Below are 20791 nucleotides of genomic sequence, written 5' to 3' on the forward strand. Positions count from 1 at the left end.
GTTCAGACAACATCAGTTGATGGCTACGGAAACTCTGCTGTAGACAACTGTCAGAGGTTTTCTGTCATCTCTGCAACTGCTCTCTGTCTGAACATTCCATACCAACCTTTTGGAAAACCTTCATCCTATGCCCAGTTCCCAAGAAGAGCAATCCCACCTGCAATAATGACTACCGTCGTAGAGCTCTAACATCATCGATAATGAAGTCTCCTCCACCCACAGCTGCAGGTGATGGTAAGTGAGCTCCCTGGCCCACTCCAGTTTGTTTATAGGTTGAAAAGAGGCGTGGATGATGCTGTACTAATGTTACTGCACCATACCTACACACACCTGGAGAGGCCTGGATCAGTTTTTTAGGATGTTGTTTGTGGACTTCTCCAGTGCATTTAGCAGCATGCAACCCCATCTCATAGGGCACAAACTTCAACAAATGAACGTTAACCCCCCCACCTCGTCGTCCTCAACTTCTCCTTCCTCACAAACAGACATCAAAAAGTGAGATATAATGGTTATATGAGCACCAACAGGCAAAAATCAACTGAGCCCCACAGGGCTCTGTTATCTCACCAGTCTTGTTCACACTGTACACAGACGACTGCAAAAGCTCACACCCAGGCACGCAGTGCATCAAGTACTCGGATGACAGCATCAATGAGGAAATCAATAAATTTGCTGGATGGTGCACAAACAGCTATCTGGACCTGAACCCCAGTAAGAATAAGGAAATGGTAGTGGACTTCAGAAAACAACATACACTGTCCCAACCCTGGAAATAAGTGGCCAGTTGATAGAGCATGTTGCAGAATGCAAGTACCTGACACAGCTATAGATAACAAAATCACCTTTAAGACTTAATAACGAGGAAATCTGCAGATGCTGGAATTTCAAGCAACACACATAAAAGTGAGATGCTAGTCCCCCAAGGCGAATCCAAACCCGAGGCGATCATCCACATACGCCAAAACTCCAAAACACCTCCACATCCCCCATGGTCTTCCTCATGTCCCGCAGGAAGGTTGCAGGGGCTCTGGATATGCCCTGTGATCGGAAGAATCCTAGGGGACCTATAACGGCCGTCTTCTCCTTGTCGGCCTCACTCATCGGGATCTGGCAAGATCCACTCCTCAGATCCAGCACATTAAACCACATCGCACCATACAAACAGACCATAGTGTCTTCAACTCTCAGGGCTGTATTCTGGTCAATGACAGTGCGCCTGTTCAGAGTCCTATAATACACACACACACTGCCTACGCCTTCCACGGCTACAGGGTCCAGTTGCCGCGACCCCTCTCTCACTGCAGTGTCTTCAGCAGTCAACTCCCCTCCCTCGTGGTATTTTGGAACGTCTACTAAGAGGGTCTCACCCTCAGATACCTCCCCCAGGCCATACCACAATCGGCTCTCGTTTAAATTCAGTACTGGCCCAAGGCTGCTACACACGTCCTGACAAGCAGCTCGAAATGCTGGGTACACAGACAATGCCCCCATGAACTGCAGTTTCACTGACCAATAATCGTCTTCTGGATAATCACTGGCACTGGTACCCCAAGTCTGCAGTGCCCTCAATGTTGTCAAGGGTAAATGCTTCAGAAACGTTTGTAAAACGAACTGTACAACAGCTTGACCTGCGCCCCGGTGTCGAGGATGACTTTAGCATAGCTTCCATCTATCTGTAACGGCACACTGGGGCGTGGTCCCTCTAAGCCTTCAGGAATAGTGTCTTTTCCTTTCAGAAGTTCCCTGGTACATTGCTGGGAACATGCTCCCCCAGAGATTCCAAGCCGTTCCCCCACTGGGCCTCCACTAAGTTTCCCGACACCTCTCTGATCAGCTGAACAACTGAGGGAGGGGCTGATCCCCTTAAATGATCCCCCTGGCACTGCAAGCAATTTAGCTGCCCTCCCAGCCAGAGAAGATACACTGAAAGCTTTTCCCCAATCTCCTGACACAGGTATGGACCCCCCCCCCCGCCGGCGCTGCATTTTACTTCCAGTAGAACCAGACGCATTTTCCCCCACTTTCAGATAACTGGTGGCTGTCACTACGGGGTAATTGAACCTGACAGTTCTAACACCGTCACCAGCCCGCCTACTCAAACTTTCAACCAATCCCTGTCACTCTCCCTCAACCGAAAACTGCCACTCATCTAACAACTGAGAGATCCGCTCTGCCCACGTCTTGTACGCCTCCGCCCTTTTAGGGGTGGACAATATCCCAAAAGCCAGGCAGAGCCTGCCATAGCTGGAACATTTCTTCACAGACACTACCTCCGAATCAGACCACACTTTCCTCTCGCTCCTAACAGTATGGACAGCCCATGATCCCGCCTCACTTGGGGCACCAATAGACACCTCCAGTCCCACCACCAACTCGTCAGCGCTAGTCTGAACTTGAACAAAGACCTCCGGGGTACCAACAGCCACCCCACCCAACACGCATGCAGTAATAACCAGCAATCCCACAGAGAGACACATTACTAACTACAATCCCACAGAGACAGCAGCACTGATTTAAACAGAGCAATCACACAGCACCCCGCTGAATCAAATCTCGGACAAAGCCCCCAAACGTAGCCCCCCGATGAGCCTCAGGCTTGCTCAACTCACTTTCGTCTAGGGGGAGCAGCCTTCGGCCCCGCCAAACTGAGTAATCAAGTTTGTGTGGATGCTGTGTGATGTACCCCACCAAGTCAAATAACATATGTGTAAGGAAGTGTATGTTCATGTATTTTGTTAGAAGGAATAAAGGTGTAGACTATTTGCTAAATGGTAGAAAATTCAGAATTGAAAGGTGCAAAGTGACTTGGGAGTCCTTGTGCAGAATTCCCTAAAGGTTAATTTGTAGGTTGAGTCGGTGTTATCATTCATTTCAGGAGGGCTAGAGCGTAAAAGCAAGATGCAATGCAAAGGCTTGGAATATAGTTGAGCAGTTTTGTCACCCTTCTCTCCCCCCCCCCACCCCCGCCAAGAACTGATGTGCTGGTATTGGAGAGGGTCCAGAAGAGGTTCATGAGAATGAGCTCAGGAATAAAGGAGTTAATATATGAGGAATGTTTGATGGTCCTGAGCCTGGAGTTTAGAAATCTAGATAGAATGGATGTGGCAGGGACGTTTCCTGTAGTAGGGGAGTCTAGGACAAATGTGCATGGCCTCAGAGTAGGACACCCATTTAAAACAGAGATGAGAAGGAACTTCTTTATGTAAGGGTGGTGAATATGTGGAATTCATTGCCACAGACAGCTGTGGAGGCTAAGTCATCGGGTATATTAAAAGTGAAGGTAGATAGGTTCTTGATTATTAAGGGCTTCAAAGGTTATGGGGAGACGGCAGGAGAATAGGGGTTGAGGAAGCAATAAATCAGCCATGAGGGAATGACAGAGTCCACTCGATGGGTCAAATGCCATTAATTCTGCTCCTACGGCATAATTTTGAACATCACCAGATTTGGATTCATTTATTTATCACATGTACATTGAAACATATAGTGAAATGCATCATTTGTGTTAACCAACACGACCTATGGATATATGGGGGACAGCCCATGTCACCACACATTCTAGCACCAATGTAGTATGCCCACAGTGTTCAGCAGAAACATAGCATGCCCACAACTTTGAGCAGAACGTTGCAAATAGAATGAAAGCATACAATGCTGGGATTATCAAGCAGTTCAGAGGTCATCATGATGCTTGACCACCTCAATATTTTGAGCATTTTCTGGTTTTGTTTTGGATTTCTAGCATCTGTATTATTTTATCTTAGAAAATTTGATCTAGATTGATCCCACCTCATCATGTCTCATTCGGAAGCTTTTGGGCTTCTCAAAAGCACACCTACTGCCAAAGTTGAAAGGAGAGAAGTGAGCCTTTTGGGGTTTGATCAGTACACGCATTTCATTTTGAAGATGAAAAGATTGTTTTTCCTCCTTTAAAAAATGAGTATTCTTTCCTAAGTGGATAACCATGTTAAAAACACAAATACTGAAATTTAGTAGCAATTCACAAATATTAAAATTTAGTAGCAAATCACATTAAAAAGGTGGTGTCATGGTAAAAATTAGTTACATTATTGGTTTGGTTGTGTTGGATATCAATTTGTTTTTGCACCCAAGTGGCTATGCTGAAAACACCTCCATTGAGAAGTGGGTTTTATTTACTCTTGTGTTATTTCAAATTTATTAAAAGGTTAATTAAAAGATAATACTGATTTTTCTTTTTGTTTGTTCATCATGGTTAATATTTTGTTTTATGCTTAGCTGACTTTTTACAGCTATAGTGGTTTGAAGACAGATTAGTTGCTCCCAATGCCTTTGGCTGCAGAAGAGAAAGAATTACTGCCTCATTTTTTAGTAAGTTCTTTCATAAGCAGGCAAAGGCAGGATTGGCAGCTGCTGCTCTTCTTTGTTGCACAATGAACATTTTATGCATGCTAAATTGTGAAATATTAAAAAATGATGCTGACATAACAATTTTCGTGAAGTACATCTAAATATTTAATGATTTGCAGTGCTTTGGAGATCAATGTTTATGAAATATTTGTAATGGGCTAGATTGATCAGACCCAAAAAGCCCAAACAATTTGACTGTCAGGAAATGTATAAACGTACAAGCACAACAAAGTAATTTAAGCGTAATTTATTATTATAAAATAGAAAGCATAAATAAACCACTCAAGATACTATATAGTTCCAAAGATTTCAGGGCTCATGATTCGTAGTCTCCACTTGATTTTGCCATCACCGAGGGATTTGATCACTGCTGTTGTTGGGTTACTTCGCATTCCGACCCGTGAAATCATCCTGGGTCTGTCCTCGGCACTGATCGCGATCCCTCGGTTTAGGTGAAGTCCCAACAATCAAGCAAGAGATGCCTCTATTAATAAGGGTTCAATTCACAAGCATAGCAAGACATACAGAAACAGACAGACTATTTGATCTTTTGTTTTCATGCCACTAACTCAGCATGGTTTCTTTCATTCAAACAACTCGTGTTCATCGACAGACATCTTGATGCCACTGTGCCTGAGGCCAGAAAGAATCTAACCGCTATCGGCAAATATTTAATAAACCTATAGTGTTTAACTTGTACAGACACCTTGACACCTTACATGCTGTGAGCTTACTGAGTTAAAATGTCACTTGGAACTGTTCAGAATTTCATCGAATATTTAAAAAAATATTAGTACACTGCAGCACATTATTGTATAATTTGCAAGCTGTCTAGATAATAATCATTCATTATTATATTATTTTGAACGATTTTCCTTTCCAAAAATTCAGACTTGTTAAATAAGGATATTTTACTCAAGTTGCTCTCTTTAAGAAAGGAAGGACACATATAATGCCATCAATGTGGCACAAAATGCTTGCCAGACAATTAAGAATTTTTTATTAACATATAGTGGTTGTTAATTATTAACTGCAACAACCAATTTTGGAGCCAGGAGAATCTCTCAATTTAGTGCTGTTACGTATTCACCAGATGATCTGATTTTGTTTGTGTTAGTGGCAGTATAAATATTGGCCCGGACACAAAACTCCTCTTTTCTTACATGTCATTGGAATGGAATCATTGATTTTGAGGTGAATTTGCTTACACCTGAGCCATGGCTGGTACCACATGAAAAGCCTTCCTGTCAAAATGTATCAAGCACCAGTAACTGGGGTTCATTTCCACTGCTGCCTATAAACAGTTGGTACATTCTTCCCAAGAACACGTGGGGTTTCTCCTCGTGCTCCAGTTTCTCCCCACATTCCAAAGGCATAGGAGTTTGTAGGTTAGCTGGTCATGAGTGTAATTGGGTGGGGTAGGCTTGTTGGGCCAGAAGTTACAATTCTGCATCTCTAAATAAATAAATAAATAAATAATAAGCAGCAGAAATGGATGTACTCAAATATTGAGTCATAAGAGACATTAGGGATATTCATTGGGTAGAAGAGTCGCTGCTTCCTGGTTTCACTGAACTGAGTTTGTATGTTTTTTTAAATTGTGATTGTGTTGATTTGATCTCTGTATTCTGGTTTTCTCCTCATCTCAAAGGATTCGTAGGTTAATTGGCCACTTGTGTGTAGTGAGTGATTTTTTTTGATGGATTGTTCCTTGAGTTTGTATAGATTTAATGGGCCAAATGGCCTCCTTCATTATAACAAGGAAACATGGTAAATGTTGTGAGAATATGGCCACGTTATTCTTTTGGAGGAGAAGGTGGTTTAGGGAGAGAAGTCAAGCGCTCTTGGCCTAGGTTGTTATTGATGAGGTAAAGGAAAAGATTATTTATTAAAACAGTAAGTGTGGAATAAACTGTCCTTTGTAATAAAACAAGTAATGCTGTCAATATAGTGCCAAAATACCCCTACCCCCAAAAAATTGCATTAAAAAGTTTTATGGTCATTTCTTGTACTTTCAGACGTACTGAACAATATATCAGAAGTTGAACAGAAACGGAGCACAGGAAAGTTTAAAAAAAATCTGACGTTAAAAAAATGGCTGCCAATGAAAAGAATCGGACCCATACTTGTCTTATTTTGCTATATTTCACTGTTTTTAACAATGGTTGTGCCATAATTGTGGTATAAAATGTGAATGGGAATACCCGCAGGGTGTGTTTTATCGCTAGAACTATGAACTATTATTTCATGACGTCACACTGTGGGTCAACTACCAGCACATGGTAGGGATTGCTAGGGCACTTGTTGCGGCTGATCGAATGGGGTCATGGGAGATGCATCTCAGTGCCATCTCAGCTTGCTTGCCGATATTCGTGGCCACTGGCCATCCGAATTATCTGAAGTCGGCTCGTCTCTGAAACTAGAAGATGCATGCATTGGAGGGTGTCAGCCCTGAGGTTCATCAGAAGTTCCAGTCTGGGTTCTGTATATACAGACGCAGCAGCCAATACTGGGCTGACCTTGGCTCTGATCTTGTGATAGAACAGACACTAATGCGCTCACTAAAAAGCCAAGGGGGCCTAACGCAAGGAAGTGGGATGTCAGAGCACCAGAGAGCAGTTTGGACTGTGTCATCCTCTTACAACCTTGCCATGCAAGAACTGACCGCAAATAGTTACGCAACAGGTGAACAACATAAGGAGTTGTTCACCTCCAGAGTGAGTAGAGATGAGGCTGACCTTGAAAAAGTTGCAGCAAAACTGCAAACACGAGGAAATCTGCAGATGCTGGAAATTCAAGCAACACACACAAAATGCTGGTGGAATGCAGCAGGCCAGGCAGCATCTATAGAAAGAAGGGTCTCGGCCTGAAACGTCGACTGTACCTCTTCCTATAGATGCTGCCTGGCCTGCTGCGTTTCACCAGCATTTTGTGTGTGTTGCAGCAAAACTGGACTGTTTCACGCCATTTTCGGATGATAAATCATTGCGCAACATCATCACAGGTTTATGCAAATGAGGATGTCAATGTACATGACTTGTTCGCAATAGGAAATGACATAGTTGGGAAGATGGATGGACACTCTGTTTTCTCGTATTCGCACAACAGGAGTTCGAAGGTCAAGATACTAGCATCCAGCAGGGCAGTCAAAGTTGCTGAAGACTGTACCATAGATCCAGCGTTGTTATTCCAGAGGTTCCTAGTTGTGTCACAGGTAGGTGATCTCTGGCTAGCCGAAGTAATAAACTATGAACTCTGTCCATATCCGATGTCTTTGTTTGAAGCAAAGAACATCTTGTGCCAGCTGGATAAGCCACAACTGGCAGAAGCGATAAAGAACTATGTCACCCCAAATCGGACAATGCTGTCACACAGATGGTCCCATCTCTATGTTCCATATGGGGGATCACTTCTGCACCGCTTAAAATGGACGGAGGGGTGCACCTACAGTTCAATTGCAGATGACTACTCCTCATTCACTCTCAGCCGGAAACATCAACTGTACTCTTTTCCATAGATGCTGCCTGGCCTACTGAGTTCCTCCAGCATTTTGTGTATGTGTTCTTCGTAATATTTGGTTTAAGATTAAAGGTAAAATAGCTTAAATGGTAATATCATTTTGGGATTTAATATGAGATGAAAACATTTTGAGTTGGAGGACCAGGAGTAAAAGAAAAACCCATGAGTAAGTAGAATGAACAATGAGAAGTTTAATTTTAAATGGTCAATGGTTTATGGAACTTGGAAGGCTTAGACAAAATGAAAATGGCATGAACTATTCAGCTGCAGACGGATTTGAAGCAAGCGTTGAATTTTATAATGTTTTGAAGAAGGAAGTAACTCCTTTTGAGTAGAGAGGCTTTATGGTCAGCAGGCCAGCTTCATTTAAGCTACACTTAATTACTGTTTAAGGATCACAATTATGTTAATGGACTAATAGGGTCTGTGACAGGATCAGAAGACACTTGATTTTCCTGCCTTGCGAAGGAAATGGGTAACAGGTACAGTAGATTGGATAAAGGCATATGGTGTGGAAACTTAACTTGCATGAGGCATTGGGTGGGGGGAAAACATGGTGATTAAATTGCTTTGATTACAAGCAGTACTGGTGGTGAAGTTGAGAGCGGTATGGGAGATATGTGAAACTCTACTGTTCCTGGTTACTGTCTGTGGGATGTGCATCAAGCTGCAGTTCCTGACTGATTGCATAGAGCAGCTTAAACTGCAGTTGGATTTGCTGAAGAACATCTGTGATGCTGAGGCGTCGCGGACAGGAGCTTTAGAGAGGTGCTGTACACCTACGCTCTGTCTGTCAGAAATAGCGGGATCTCCCGGTGGCCGTCCATTTTTCATTCCCATTCTGATGTGTCAGTCTACTGTCGCGATGAGGCCACACTGAGGTTTGAGGAGCAACACCTTCCTATTCAGTCTGGATAACTTTCGACCTGATGGCATGAACATCGATTTTCTGAACTTCTGGTGGTGCCCCCTTCCCCGTCCTTCACTATTCTCATTTCCCCCTCTCACCTTATATCCTTACCTGCCTATCACCTCCCTCTAGTGCTCCTCTCCCTTTTTTCTTCCATGACTTTCTGACCTTTCCTGTCAGATTTCCCCCTTCTCCAGCCCTATCTCTCTTTCACCAATCAACTTCCCAGCTCTTTGCCTCACCCTTCCCCCTCTGGGTTTCACTTATCACTTTGCGTTTCTTCCTTCCCTCCCCACCCCCACAACCTTCTAACTCTGACTCCTCATCTTTTCCCCCCAGTCCTGATCAAAGGTCTCAGCTCCAAACATCGACTGTACTCTTTTCCGTAAGTGCCTGGCCTGCTGAGTTCATCCAGCATTTTGTGTGTGTTGCTTGAATTTTCAGCATGTACATATTTTCTCCTGTTACAGATGAGAATTATAAGCTTTAGGTTTTAGCCATTTCCCTTGGCTCCACTCAGGTTACTCCATTGATCCTTAAGACCAGGGACCTATTCACTCCCTAGTTACCCTTTTGCTCTTAATATACTTGTATAATATTTTAGAATTCTTTATCAGATCTGGTGAAGTTTCATGTCTGGTTTTTGCCTTTTTAGTTTCCTTAAGAACACACTCCACATTCATTATGCTTCTCCAAGATTTTTCTTGATTTTGGATGTCTGTACCGGACCCACTGCATGCTTCCTCTTTTTTCCTGACCAGAGCCTCACTACCTCTCATCAGACAGAATTTCCTAATCTTGCCAGCCTTGCCCTTCATTTTAACTGGAACATGCAGCTCTGAACTTCCTATCTCACTTTTAAAAGCTTCCCACTTGCCAGAAGTCTCATGACTTGCTAACAGCCTCTCTTAATCAACCTTTGCAAGTTCCTATCTAATGCTACCAAAATTAGCCATACCCCAATTTAGTACTTTAATTTGTGGGCCAGTTCCATCTTTTTTTCCTTAGAAGTTAATAGAGTTATTGTCACTGGTCCCAAAGAGCTCCCCTACTGACATATCAACTACCTTCACAGCCTCATTTTGTAAGCTGAGGTCAAGTATAGCCCCTTCTCTAATAGGGCCATCACCATTTTGCTCCAGAAAACTTTCCTGGACGCACTGAACAAATTCTGTCCCATCTAATGCCATAGTGCTGTGAATAGTCCCAGGCAACATAAAGGAAGTTAAAGTTAGCCTATTCTTCCTATCCCTCTCCATGATTTCTCTGCATATTTACTCCTTTAATTCCTGTTGACTATTGGGCTGCTATAGAAGTGTCCCATTGAGGTGAACCTGCCCTTTTTTTATTTCTCCTCATACAGCTTAAGTGAACGAATCCCAAGAATATCCGAAGTACAACTGTGATGTTCTCCCTAATCAACAGTGCAACTTTCTTCCTCTCCCCCCCCCCATCTCCACTCTTATCATGCCACGTACATCTGTATTTAATGTTATCCTCTTCAATGTTGTATAGGGGTAATAATACGAGTGACAAGTAACAACTGTGGCAGGATTGCTTAAAATGATAGTTTTTAGTGCTGAACCTTCTACCTAACCAGGGATGTTACATATGGCTGCACTGACTGACTTTTTTAGTTTTGTTTTCTCCAGCAATTAGAGCCTGTGAAGGCACTGTGAAAGATGAGGGGAAATAATGAAACATGTTGGGTTTTAACTAAGTGGCACCACAATGAATCTAGTTTATGTGTGGTTGCCATTTCAATTCCAGTTCCATAATTATCCCTCATTTCCATCATTCCAACCATTCTGCTGTACAGTAGGGTCTGTAGTGATGTAAATCTTCATTTGAGTTGTCTAACATTCTGTTTAGGCAGCAAATCTCCAGTGTCATCATAGTCTTGGAATTCATTGCTATCTTTAAAAGCTGGACTTGAACCTCCATGGTGGGAGAAATGAAAAAAGCTTGGTACATTGAGTATACATGTGAAAGCTGATTGACTTTGAATTATATGGCAAGAGTTACGATGTAACTGAGGTAACAGAAGGACCACAAATCAGTGCTTGGTGTTTTCCCATCTAGCAGTGTGTGATTGGAAAGAGATGGCGGTGCTAGAGATGTGCTTGGATTAGTCAGAATGGAACTTCAAGCACAGACCTCAAATGGTGGAGAAGTTTAATACTGTAACAGGGGATGAAACATTAATTAGTTGTTTCAACTCAAGGAAATGGAAGCTATGGATGGATGAATGGTAGCTTAGAGGGACCGAAGTCCAGAATTTGGCATTTTGAGGATAGGAATGATTGGTTGATATCTTAAAAGTTGTAGACAATAACTGAGGATAGGGAGTAATTTGCATAGTCAGTATGAATGTCAGGAAGAAGTAAATGGATAGTTGGTCTTTTATTGGAAATAGATCAAAGGTGTATAAATTTGGAAGGTCATCATAGGAAGGAAGTAGAAAGGCATTTTGTAAACACGGCAAAATCAAGTTCAGGAGAAGATAACCTTGAGAATTTCTAGCTATTTAGTCAAGAGGAAGAATACACAGTTAAATCAGTGCTCTACAAAATTTAGAAACAGATTCTTTTCTGTACATTTTAGCAGGCAACACCCAAATGTGGATTTTAATAAGGAAGCTATTTTTGTTTTATTTGGGGTTTTACTTGCTATATGCACTTGATGGCCAATTTATTAGGCACAGGAGTGGAACCTGGTGTAGTCTTCTGCTCAGGAGAATATAATGTACTTTGATAATAAATTGACATTGAACTTCATGATCACAGCCATCATTATTTCTGATTTACACAAGCTCCAGGTTACAAGCTATTTTTGGAATTGCCTATACTTAAAAATAATAATATTTTTGCTTAGAGGAGGGTGACCTGGAGCATTTTTGTGTTTTGGATTTTTTGTGGTTCAGAACCAGTCAGATATCTAAGGTTTTCAACTTGTATTTGTCAGTATATATAGAGGACAGAATTGAGAATTTTGCTGAAGATGCCAAAACTGGCAGTGTGTTTGATATTGATGAAGAAAATTTAAGACTGCTGGAGCATGTAATTGGACTGGATAGTTGGCACTGAAGTAGCAAATGGGATTCATTGGGGTCGTGTGAGCTAATACATTTGGGGAGAGCAAGTAGGCATGATATGCTAGATAAATATGGGTCATTATGAAATATAGAGAAAGAGGATATTGGAGATATCCTGTACAGATTCTTGAAGGTGGCAGAGCATTGATAGTGGAGTTAAGAAAGCGTATGGTATGCTTGCCTTTGTTGGCTGGGATATAGGATATATGATCGGGGGGTGGGGGTGGGGAGTCATGCTGGAACTGCATAACATAGAGCCTGCTAGAGTACCGTGTACAATGCTGAAGAAAGGATACAGTATCATTACAGCAGTGTAGAGGAGATTTACCACGATGAGAGAACACTGAGTGGAGACTTAAGTTCAAGTTCAGGTTTATTGTTATTCAACCATACACATCTGTACAGCTAAATGAAACGTCATTCCCCTGGAGCCAAGGTGCCAAACACAGTACTTGTCTTCATACACAGCACATACAGCCACAAAATTAAATTAGCATGTTCCTGAGTGCCATGACCTGAAGGTTGATAGGTTGGCATGAAGTGCGAGAGTTGTCCAAAATTATAAGAGATTTTTACAGGGTTAACAGAAAGAATTGATAACAGAGGACAGCAGCCAGGGCATAGATTTAAGATGAATGGTTAGGGATGTTTTAAATTTTCACTTGATAAATAAGGTATTTCTGGGAAAAATAATGGAGGCTAAATCCCTAAACATGTTTGAAGAGTATCTGGATTGACCACTTTAAAACAAGATCATGTGGCTATAAATTAGTAGATCAATGATCCAAACGTCTGTCTTCATTTAGCACAAATAAGATGTACTGAAAGAGATTTTCTGTTTCGTAAATTTGTGTCTGTACCATTTAGTTTCTAGTCTGGGGCCATGGTTTGTGTTTTCAGTTTCCTCATTTAGTTTTAAGCTTGCTAACAATCTGTAGAACTTAATTTTAAAATAAGTTGTGATTTAGCAAACAATTATTTTTACTCCTAATTGATGAAGCCAATAGCTTAAGAATGTTATCTTATTTGAGATTGAGTATTGGCTCAGTTAGGATAACTCGGAATACTTTACATTTGAAAATTTGGCCAAACCTATTCATATTGAACATATATAAGATGTTTCACATGAGATTCTATTGAATTTTGTCATGAAGCATTTAGCATAATACTTTTTTTAAACCAAATGTGCTATAACCTGACTGTATCAAATTCTCACTTTTCTGTATCCTTTTCCTATTATGCAGCTTCCTGCAGACTTCACCAAGTTACACCTCACCGACAGTCTCCATCCACAAGTGACTCAAGTATCCTCCAGTCATTCAGGATGTAGCATCACCAGTGACTCTGGCAGCAGCAGCTTATCTGATCTTTACCAGGTAAGTGGATGTTTTTTGAAATGAAAATGAAGAGTGCATGAACATCGATATTTCAAACTTCCGGTAATTATAGCCTTGTCTGAGTGGATAGACCTCTATCAGCTTTGCACATCTGGACACTGCAATTTTTCCCATTCTTCTTTACAAAACTGCTCAAGCTCTGTCAGATTGCATGGGGATCATGAGTGAACAGCCCTTTACAAGTCCAGACACAAATTTTCAATTGGATTGAAGTCTAGGCTCTGACTTGGCCACTCCAGGACTTTAACTTTATTGTTTTTAAGCCATTCCTGTGTAGTTTTGGTTTTAATGCTTGGGGTCCTTGTCTTGCTGGAAAACAAATCTTCTCCCAAGTTGCAGTTCTCATGCAGACTGAATCAGGTTTTCCTTCAGGATTTCCTTGTATTTTGCTGCATTCATTTTACTCTCTACTTTCACAAGCCTTCCAGGGTCTGCTGCAGTAAAGCATCCTCACAGTATGATGCAGCCACCACCGTGCTTCACGGTAAGGATGGTGTATTTTTGGTTAAGTGAGGTGCTTGAAGCACCTGGGCAACAGTCATTGTATGTGCAGTCTCTCCCATCTCAGCCGCTGAAGCTTGTAACTCCCCCAGAGTTGTCATGGGTCTCTTGGTGGCCTCCCTCACTAGTCCCCTTCTTACATGGTCACTCAGTTTTTTGAAGATGGCATGCTCTAGGCTGGGGTAGGCAACCTTAAGCACAAATAATTTTATAGCATGTGTTATTCATTAATTTGAGGCAAAACATAACTAGGTGTATTTAAATAGATAATTCCCATATTTCAAGTTTTTATGGCATTTATCTGGCCCACCGTCCACTCATTATTACGTGATCTGGCCAAGGTTGCCGACCCTTGCTGTAGGCAGATTTACTGCTGTACCATGTTCTTTCCAGTTCTTGATGATTGACTGAACTGTACTCTTAAGGGATATTCGGTGTCTTGGAAATTTTTTGTATCCTCTCCTGATTTGTGCTTTTCGTGGAATTGTTTGGAATGTTCTGTTGTCTCCATGGGGTAGTTTTTGTCAGGATACTGACTCACCAGCAGTTGGATCTTCCAGATAGAGGTGTATTTTTACTATAATCAATTGAAATGCCTTGACTGCACACAGGTGATTGCCATTTAACTAATTATTTGATTTCTAAAACCAATTGGCTGCACCAGTGATGATTTGCTGTGTCATATTAATGGGGGTGAATACATGCAATCAATTATTTTGTGTTTTATATTTGTAATTACTTTAGATTATGTTATAGAAATCTGTTTTCACTTTGACATGAAGGAGTCTTTTTCTGTTGATCAGTGTCAAAAAAGCCAAATTAAATCCACTGTGATTCAATGTTGTAAAACAATAAAACATGAAAATTTCCAAGGGGGAGGGGGAATATTTTTATAGGCACTGTATTCCAGTTCTAGTGAAGTGAATGTGAGCATTGCCTTCCTTACACTGACTCAACCTGCAAGTTAACCTTTGGAGAATCATATGCAAGGACTCCCAAGTCTCTTTGCATATCTGATTTTTGAATTTTCTCCCCATTTAAAAAATCGTCTACACCTTTATTCCTTCTACTAAAGTACATGACCATACACTTCCTTACATTATATTTTATCTGCCTCTTTCTGATGCCATGAAAATTGGCTTTTCAGCAATTTAGAATCTCAACTGAGGGCCAGACCTATCCTTCTCCATAATTATCTTGAAACAAATGACATTATAATCACTAGATGTAAAGTATTCTCTTATACAAACTTCTGTCACCTGCCCTGTCTCAGTCACTAAAAGGAGATCCAGAATCACTGTTTCTCTAGTTGGGACCTCTATGCATTGATTAAGGAAATTTTCCTGAATGCTTGGGACAAACTCTATACAATATGGGAGTCTCAATCAATGTGTAATTTCAAATCACAACTTTATGTTTCTTGCAACTGTCTATGATCTCTTTACAAAGTTGCCTCTCTAAATCCCATTGACCACTGGGTGGTAAAGAATATAATCTGATTAATATGGTCATCCCTTCGTTATTCCTCAGTACCACCCATATAGTCTCAGTAGATCAGCTTTCCAGCTTGACTTGTCTGATCACTGCCTGGACATTTTCCCTGACTAGATCCCATCTCTGATTCCTCCTGCTCTATCGTGTCTAAAACAATGAAACCCAGGAACACTGAACTGCCAGGCCTGCTCTGCTGCAATCAAGTCTGTCTAATAGTTACAATATCATAATTCCACATGCTGATGGTTTGTCTTACCTACAATACTCCTTGTATTGAAATAGATCAAGCCCAGAAAGGAAGGAGAAAGAAGAGGTGAGCTGCGGTGATAAGGAATTTATTGGTTAGGGGAACAGACACTGCACAGGGACCTTCTGCTTTGGTGGGAGACACTAAGGATCTTTTATTCTACTATAGATGTGTTGTTAATTGGTTGTAAAACTGATTTGCATGTGGAGTTTAAGACAAGACCACAGTATTCCCTCAATCCAGAGTACATTGAGGGTTTGGCAGCTGATTGGGAGGGTAGGAGGGAGGGGAGATAACTGGGGTAAGAATCAGGGATCTGGGAAATGATAGCGGATGTTTCATGGATGGAGGTAAGGGACTGCAGCTGGGATAAGAAGCATAATGGACTTTGGAAGAGGACTGTAAGAGAATTGACCAGTGGCAACAGAAGGGTTTGATGGGGGCTTAAGGGGGTGTGGACTTAGTGGTGATAGCTGCTAGGAAGATGACCAAGAAGGCCATGGAGGTGATTGGAAGATGGTTGATTTTGACACTGGAACCAGGGAGGATGCTAAGAATCGGTCAAAGGCCAAGGACATAAAGAATAGTGCTGTGGTGCAACTAGTAGAGCTGGTACCTACAGCTCTACTCAACAGGTTTAATCTGGAGTTTCTTTGCAGGGTCTCCTATTTCTTCCAGTGTCTCTGATGTACAGGTCGTATGGGTTAATTGGCCACTGTAAATTGCCCCCAATGCAAGTTGAGTAGTAGATCTGGAGGGACCTGATTGGAATGAATGAAAACAAATGGTAGCGGTGGGGTGATGATTATGGGCAAGAAGATTTAAAAAGTAAATTTTTGCATTGATGTTATGGACCCTTCAGCAGCTATCAAAGTTGGTATTTCTGTATTAGGTTATAATAACAGCTGTTCTTGTGTTGGAGGTGTATGCTTGAGTAATAGAATGCAAACCAAGCTTTGTCAAATGTGCATGTTACATTGTATCAATTCTAGCTTATACTGTGGATTCTGGTTAATTGGGTCATCAGTTAATTGGGGTGGCTGCTTATTTGGGACAACTCTTAAGGAACAAAAGCTAATCGAGAAAATTAGCCTGGATTCTCTTTGTTTATTTGGGCCACTGCATCTTAATTGGGACAGGAAACTGTTGCCACTGTTTCTAACTAGCATCAGTTGAATGCACTTGTGTGGTTGTTAGACACTACACCATGTCTAGAGCAAACAGTTTTTAAGTAGCGTCAGTTGCTTGTGTTTGTTTTCAAAAAGCAGTGTTTTTTGTCCATGATAGTTGGCGAGAAATAAGCAATAAGACAATTCACATCTGTTTTGCTCGCTGTGGTTTCATGCATTGAGGCCTGAAGATGCCAGAAATCAATACACTGGATGAATTCCTCCATCGATAACTATTAGAAACTAATACACAGCTTTATAGTACTGCAGTAGTATTGATAATATTCTAGTTTATTTTGCATTTCATTTAAGTACATAACTAGTTACTCAATTAAACAGTAGTTTTTTTTTATACCTTTTTAATTATTTCCATGAAACTTTGGCTAATTGGACAGCTGCTTAATTTGACCAAAATGTATTGGTACCAATGTGTCTCAATTAACTGGAATCCACTGTATTCCATTTTGCCTGGAGCAAATTAGCATTTGAGGAAGGTATAAGGTGTTAGGCTTTTACAATATTATTTATGGGCAACTTGATTTATGGTACTTGGGTAAAACTCGCAGCAGCCATTGCATTAAGATTGATGTGACTTGAAGAGAGATGATATGTTCATATTCTTAGAAATCATTGGGAGGGATGTACTCAAATATTGATTCTAATTACTTAGTAAAGTGGTTGATTGGATTTAAATATTGAAATGTTAATGAAGTTGCTGTACATTCTTTGGCAGCCAAATGTGTCAGTAAATCAAACTGCTTACTTCTCAGTGCTGTTGTACCCCAGCCAGCTAAATGGTAATTACTCGAATGCCTGGAGAATAGGTAATGGGTAGGTTTTGAGAAGTCAATAATTACTTGTAGATGACCAGATCACTGCCCTGGTGTTTCCGCCTTAATGATGAGGCAAGTCTGATTCTGTTTTCATTGGTAATAGCCTCTAGGATGTTTGTCATGGTGGTGAAGGGAGGGGTGGTGCTTGGTGATGATAACATCACCATATTGAAGGGATGAGGGATTTGGAAACATTTAAAAGATATAACGGTTGGTACATAGAGGCAAACATGGTTGAAGTGTATATTTGACAGGAATTAAATAAATGAACAAGAAATGGCATGGGTTGATGGGAAAATAAACATGGTATTTGATTAAAGGAAAAGATTTGTAATATAGCTGAAAAGGAAATTAAACTCCTAAAGATGGAAAATTTTAGGAATCAGCAAATTATGAAAGTGTATCATGAAAGCAAAGGAACAAAACATCTGAAAACACTTTCTCAAAGCTGTTATGGATTAACATAAGGAAACCAGCTGAAGTAAATGTGCATTCCTTGCACAGGCACATGCACTCGTGCATGTGAACACACACAGGTTCAGCGAAAATTGTAATGGAGAATAAATGTCAGTATCAATAAGTACTATTAGTTTTTATACTGAAGAATAAAAAGTAATGAAATACACGTTTCCGTGAGGAAATTAGTTCTAAATAGAGCTGATAGTGGCGACAAAGCCGACTAATGTCATGGGCCTTGTAGTATATGTCATGAGCCTTATAGTATATGTCCTTGGTTTTTAAATATTTAGAATAACATACACATTATTCCTCACCTTTTATTGTTCTGGCATTTTGAATGGTCCATCCACAGTAAGTAGCAAACACAACTGTTAAAGAAAGGAAGGAGAGAAACCTGGGATCTGTAGTTACTATGTTTGACAATTCGTAAAAAATGCCAGCATTTATTATTAGTGATATAGGGCAGAGACCATTAAAACCATAATAGAATGGGCAGAATTGACACTGATTGATGAGAACAAAGTCTCATTTGACAGATCTTTATTTTGAGGTGATTTCTGGCAGGATAATAACAAGGAACCAGTGAACGTAGTATTTAGAAATTTTCAAAACATATTTGGTAGGATTCTGTCCTAGAGGTTATTACTCAAAATCAGGAGATATTAATATCTTTATGTTATATAGATTGAGGATTAGTTTACAGCAGGAAGATTGGATTTTTTTTTGTTTTGCAGCCTGCAGTTGGCAGATCATTGCAAAGATTGGGTCTTGGTCATATATTCTTTGTAGTCTTTGTTAAAGACTTCAAAATTCAAAGCAAATTTATTATCAAACCATGTATACTGTATGTCACCATACTCTCCTGAGATTTGTTTCCTTGCAGGCATTCACATTGGAATAAAGGCATACAATAGCGTCAATGAAAAAAGTACACAAAAAAGCTGACAAACAACCAAATAACAGTAATAATAAAAAAAATTAAGTAATACTGAGAACATGAGTTATAGAGTCCCTGAAAGTAAGTCTGTAGGTTGTGGAATCAGTTCAGTGTTGAGTATGAGTGTAGTTATCCACGCAGGTTCAGGACCGTGATAGCTGAAGAGTATTAGCCGTTCCTGTACCTTGTTGAATGCTGTTGTGGGACCTGAGGCTCCTGTACCTATTTCCTGATGGTAGCAGTAAGAAGAGAGCATGTCCTGGATTGTGGGGCCCTGGTGATGATGGATGCTGCATTCTTGTGGCAGCATTTCTTGTAGGAGGGCTCAGTGGTGAAGATTTGTTGAGAAATTAAGTGCCTTTTATGTAAGAATGCTGATGATATAGAGCTAGGGAGAAAGTGAGCTGCAAGAGGAATTAGAAGAGGCTATAAGGAGATAGGCAAGTTAATAATGAACAACAACTGACAGATGAGACGTAATGTAAAAATATGTGTTTATCCATTTTAGTAGGAAAGAAAATGGTGTTCATAAGGGCTTGCACATAAATCACAGAATTAATGGGCTGATTGGTGCTGGCTGATAATGAAAGGGAATCGCTGAGATTTTGAGCACTTTTTAATTTAATAAAAAATCCTGGAATGCTTATTAATAAGGTTAAAAACTTAATTCCTATGCTTTAGAAGTTAATATCAAATGCTAGATATAGAAATCAAGTGAAATAACAATTTTAACTTGACGTTCACTGGAATTCATCCATCAGTTAAGTTAAAGTAATTTTTTTAAAGAAGTTTAATAAAGGCTGGGCTGAAGAGTGCAGCAATTAGTGCTGCACTTTTACAGATTCAGCAACCTGAGTTCAATCTTGACCTCCAGGTGCTTGAGTTTCTTCCAACTTTGGGATAATTGATTACTATAATTCATCCCTTAGTTATAGATCATTGGCAAAAATGAATCAAAGAGGGGTTAGCTGGCATGTGTGAGAACAAAAAAAGTTGCAAGGATAAGGAAAGTAAACTGAGGGAGATTGTTCCCCTGGGGACTTGCAGGAAATCATTGGGCAGAATGATCTTCTCTCTTGTAATAAAAATAAAATGAAGATAGTTTAGCCTAGGACATAAACATGAGGGACATTTCCAGTGAAGCCCTGGGACTAAGCTTTTGTTCTCCCACAATCTCCATCTTGTTTTCCATCTTTTGAGTAAGTTCTGACCCAACTAATGGAATTATACCTTGATGACTGTTCACCAGTGTTTTATTGGGCTTCATGTTGCTATATTCAGTCAAATGCTGCTCTGACAGATTCACCTCTTTACTTATTGTTTGGACCAAAGCTTCGATGAGGTTTGGAGCCCAAAGTGGTCTTATCAAATTCAAACTGGCTATTGGTAAGCCCAGTTATTGACCTATTGCTGCTTTATGTAGTATCAATGATACCTTCCATTACTTTGTGACAAATAGGGGTGGACTGAGTTGGTGTTATTAAGCCATAATGAATTGGAAGTAGCATCTTGTGCACAGGATACACCTGGATTTTTTTTTTATGTTGTTCTGTAGCTGCTAGTTTTGTAACTTATGAATAGTTTGGGTGGAGGCCACTACTAATTTTGGAGTGCAATCTTTACTCCAATAGCTGTGCTGTTGTCTATTCCATTGATTTTGCTGTATCTGCTGTTAGCATTTCTTGTACGGTGGATGAAGTTGACTGAAGATTGCCTTCTATGATGTTGGGAATCTCAAAAGAAAGGGTAATGGGTTGACCACTCAGTACCTTTCATTTAACTCAGCCATTGATTGTCTTTGAAGCAAAGATAACAGTCAATTGCTTTTTGATCTTCATTTGC

General features: G+C 40.5%; 1 protein-coding gene across 6 annotated transcripts in view; it reads left to right on the forward strand.

Annotated features, from left to right (window-relative positions):
• rapgef2b (Rap guanine nucleotide exchange factor 2b) overlaps nt 1-20791 on the forward strand; it is a 393855-nt gene that overhangs the window by 237105 nt on the left and 135959 nt on the right. For all 6 annotated transcript variants that reach the window (XM_063046413.1, XM_063046414.1, XM_063046416.1 and 3 more), the window contains one exon: nt 13157-13288. In XM_063046413.1, the coding sequence (XP_062902483.1) occupies nt 13157-13288 (132 nt within the window). The remainder of the gene's footprint in view (nt 1-13156; nt 13289-20791) is intronic.

Source organism: Mobula hypostoma, chromosome 4, assembly GCF_963921235.1.
Source record: "Mobula hypostoma chromosome 4, sMobHyp1.1, whole genome shotgun sequence".
Lineage (NCBI taxonomy): Eukaryota > Metazoa > Chordata > Chondrichthyes > Myliobatiformes > Myliobatidae > Mobula > Mobula hypostoma.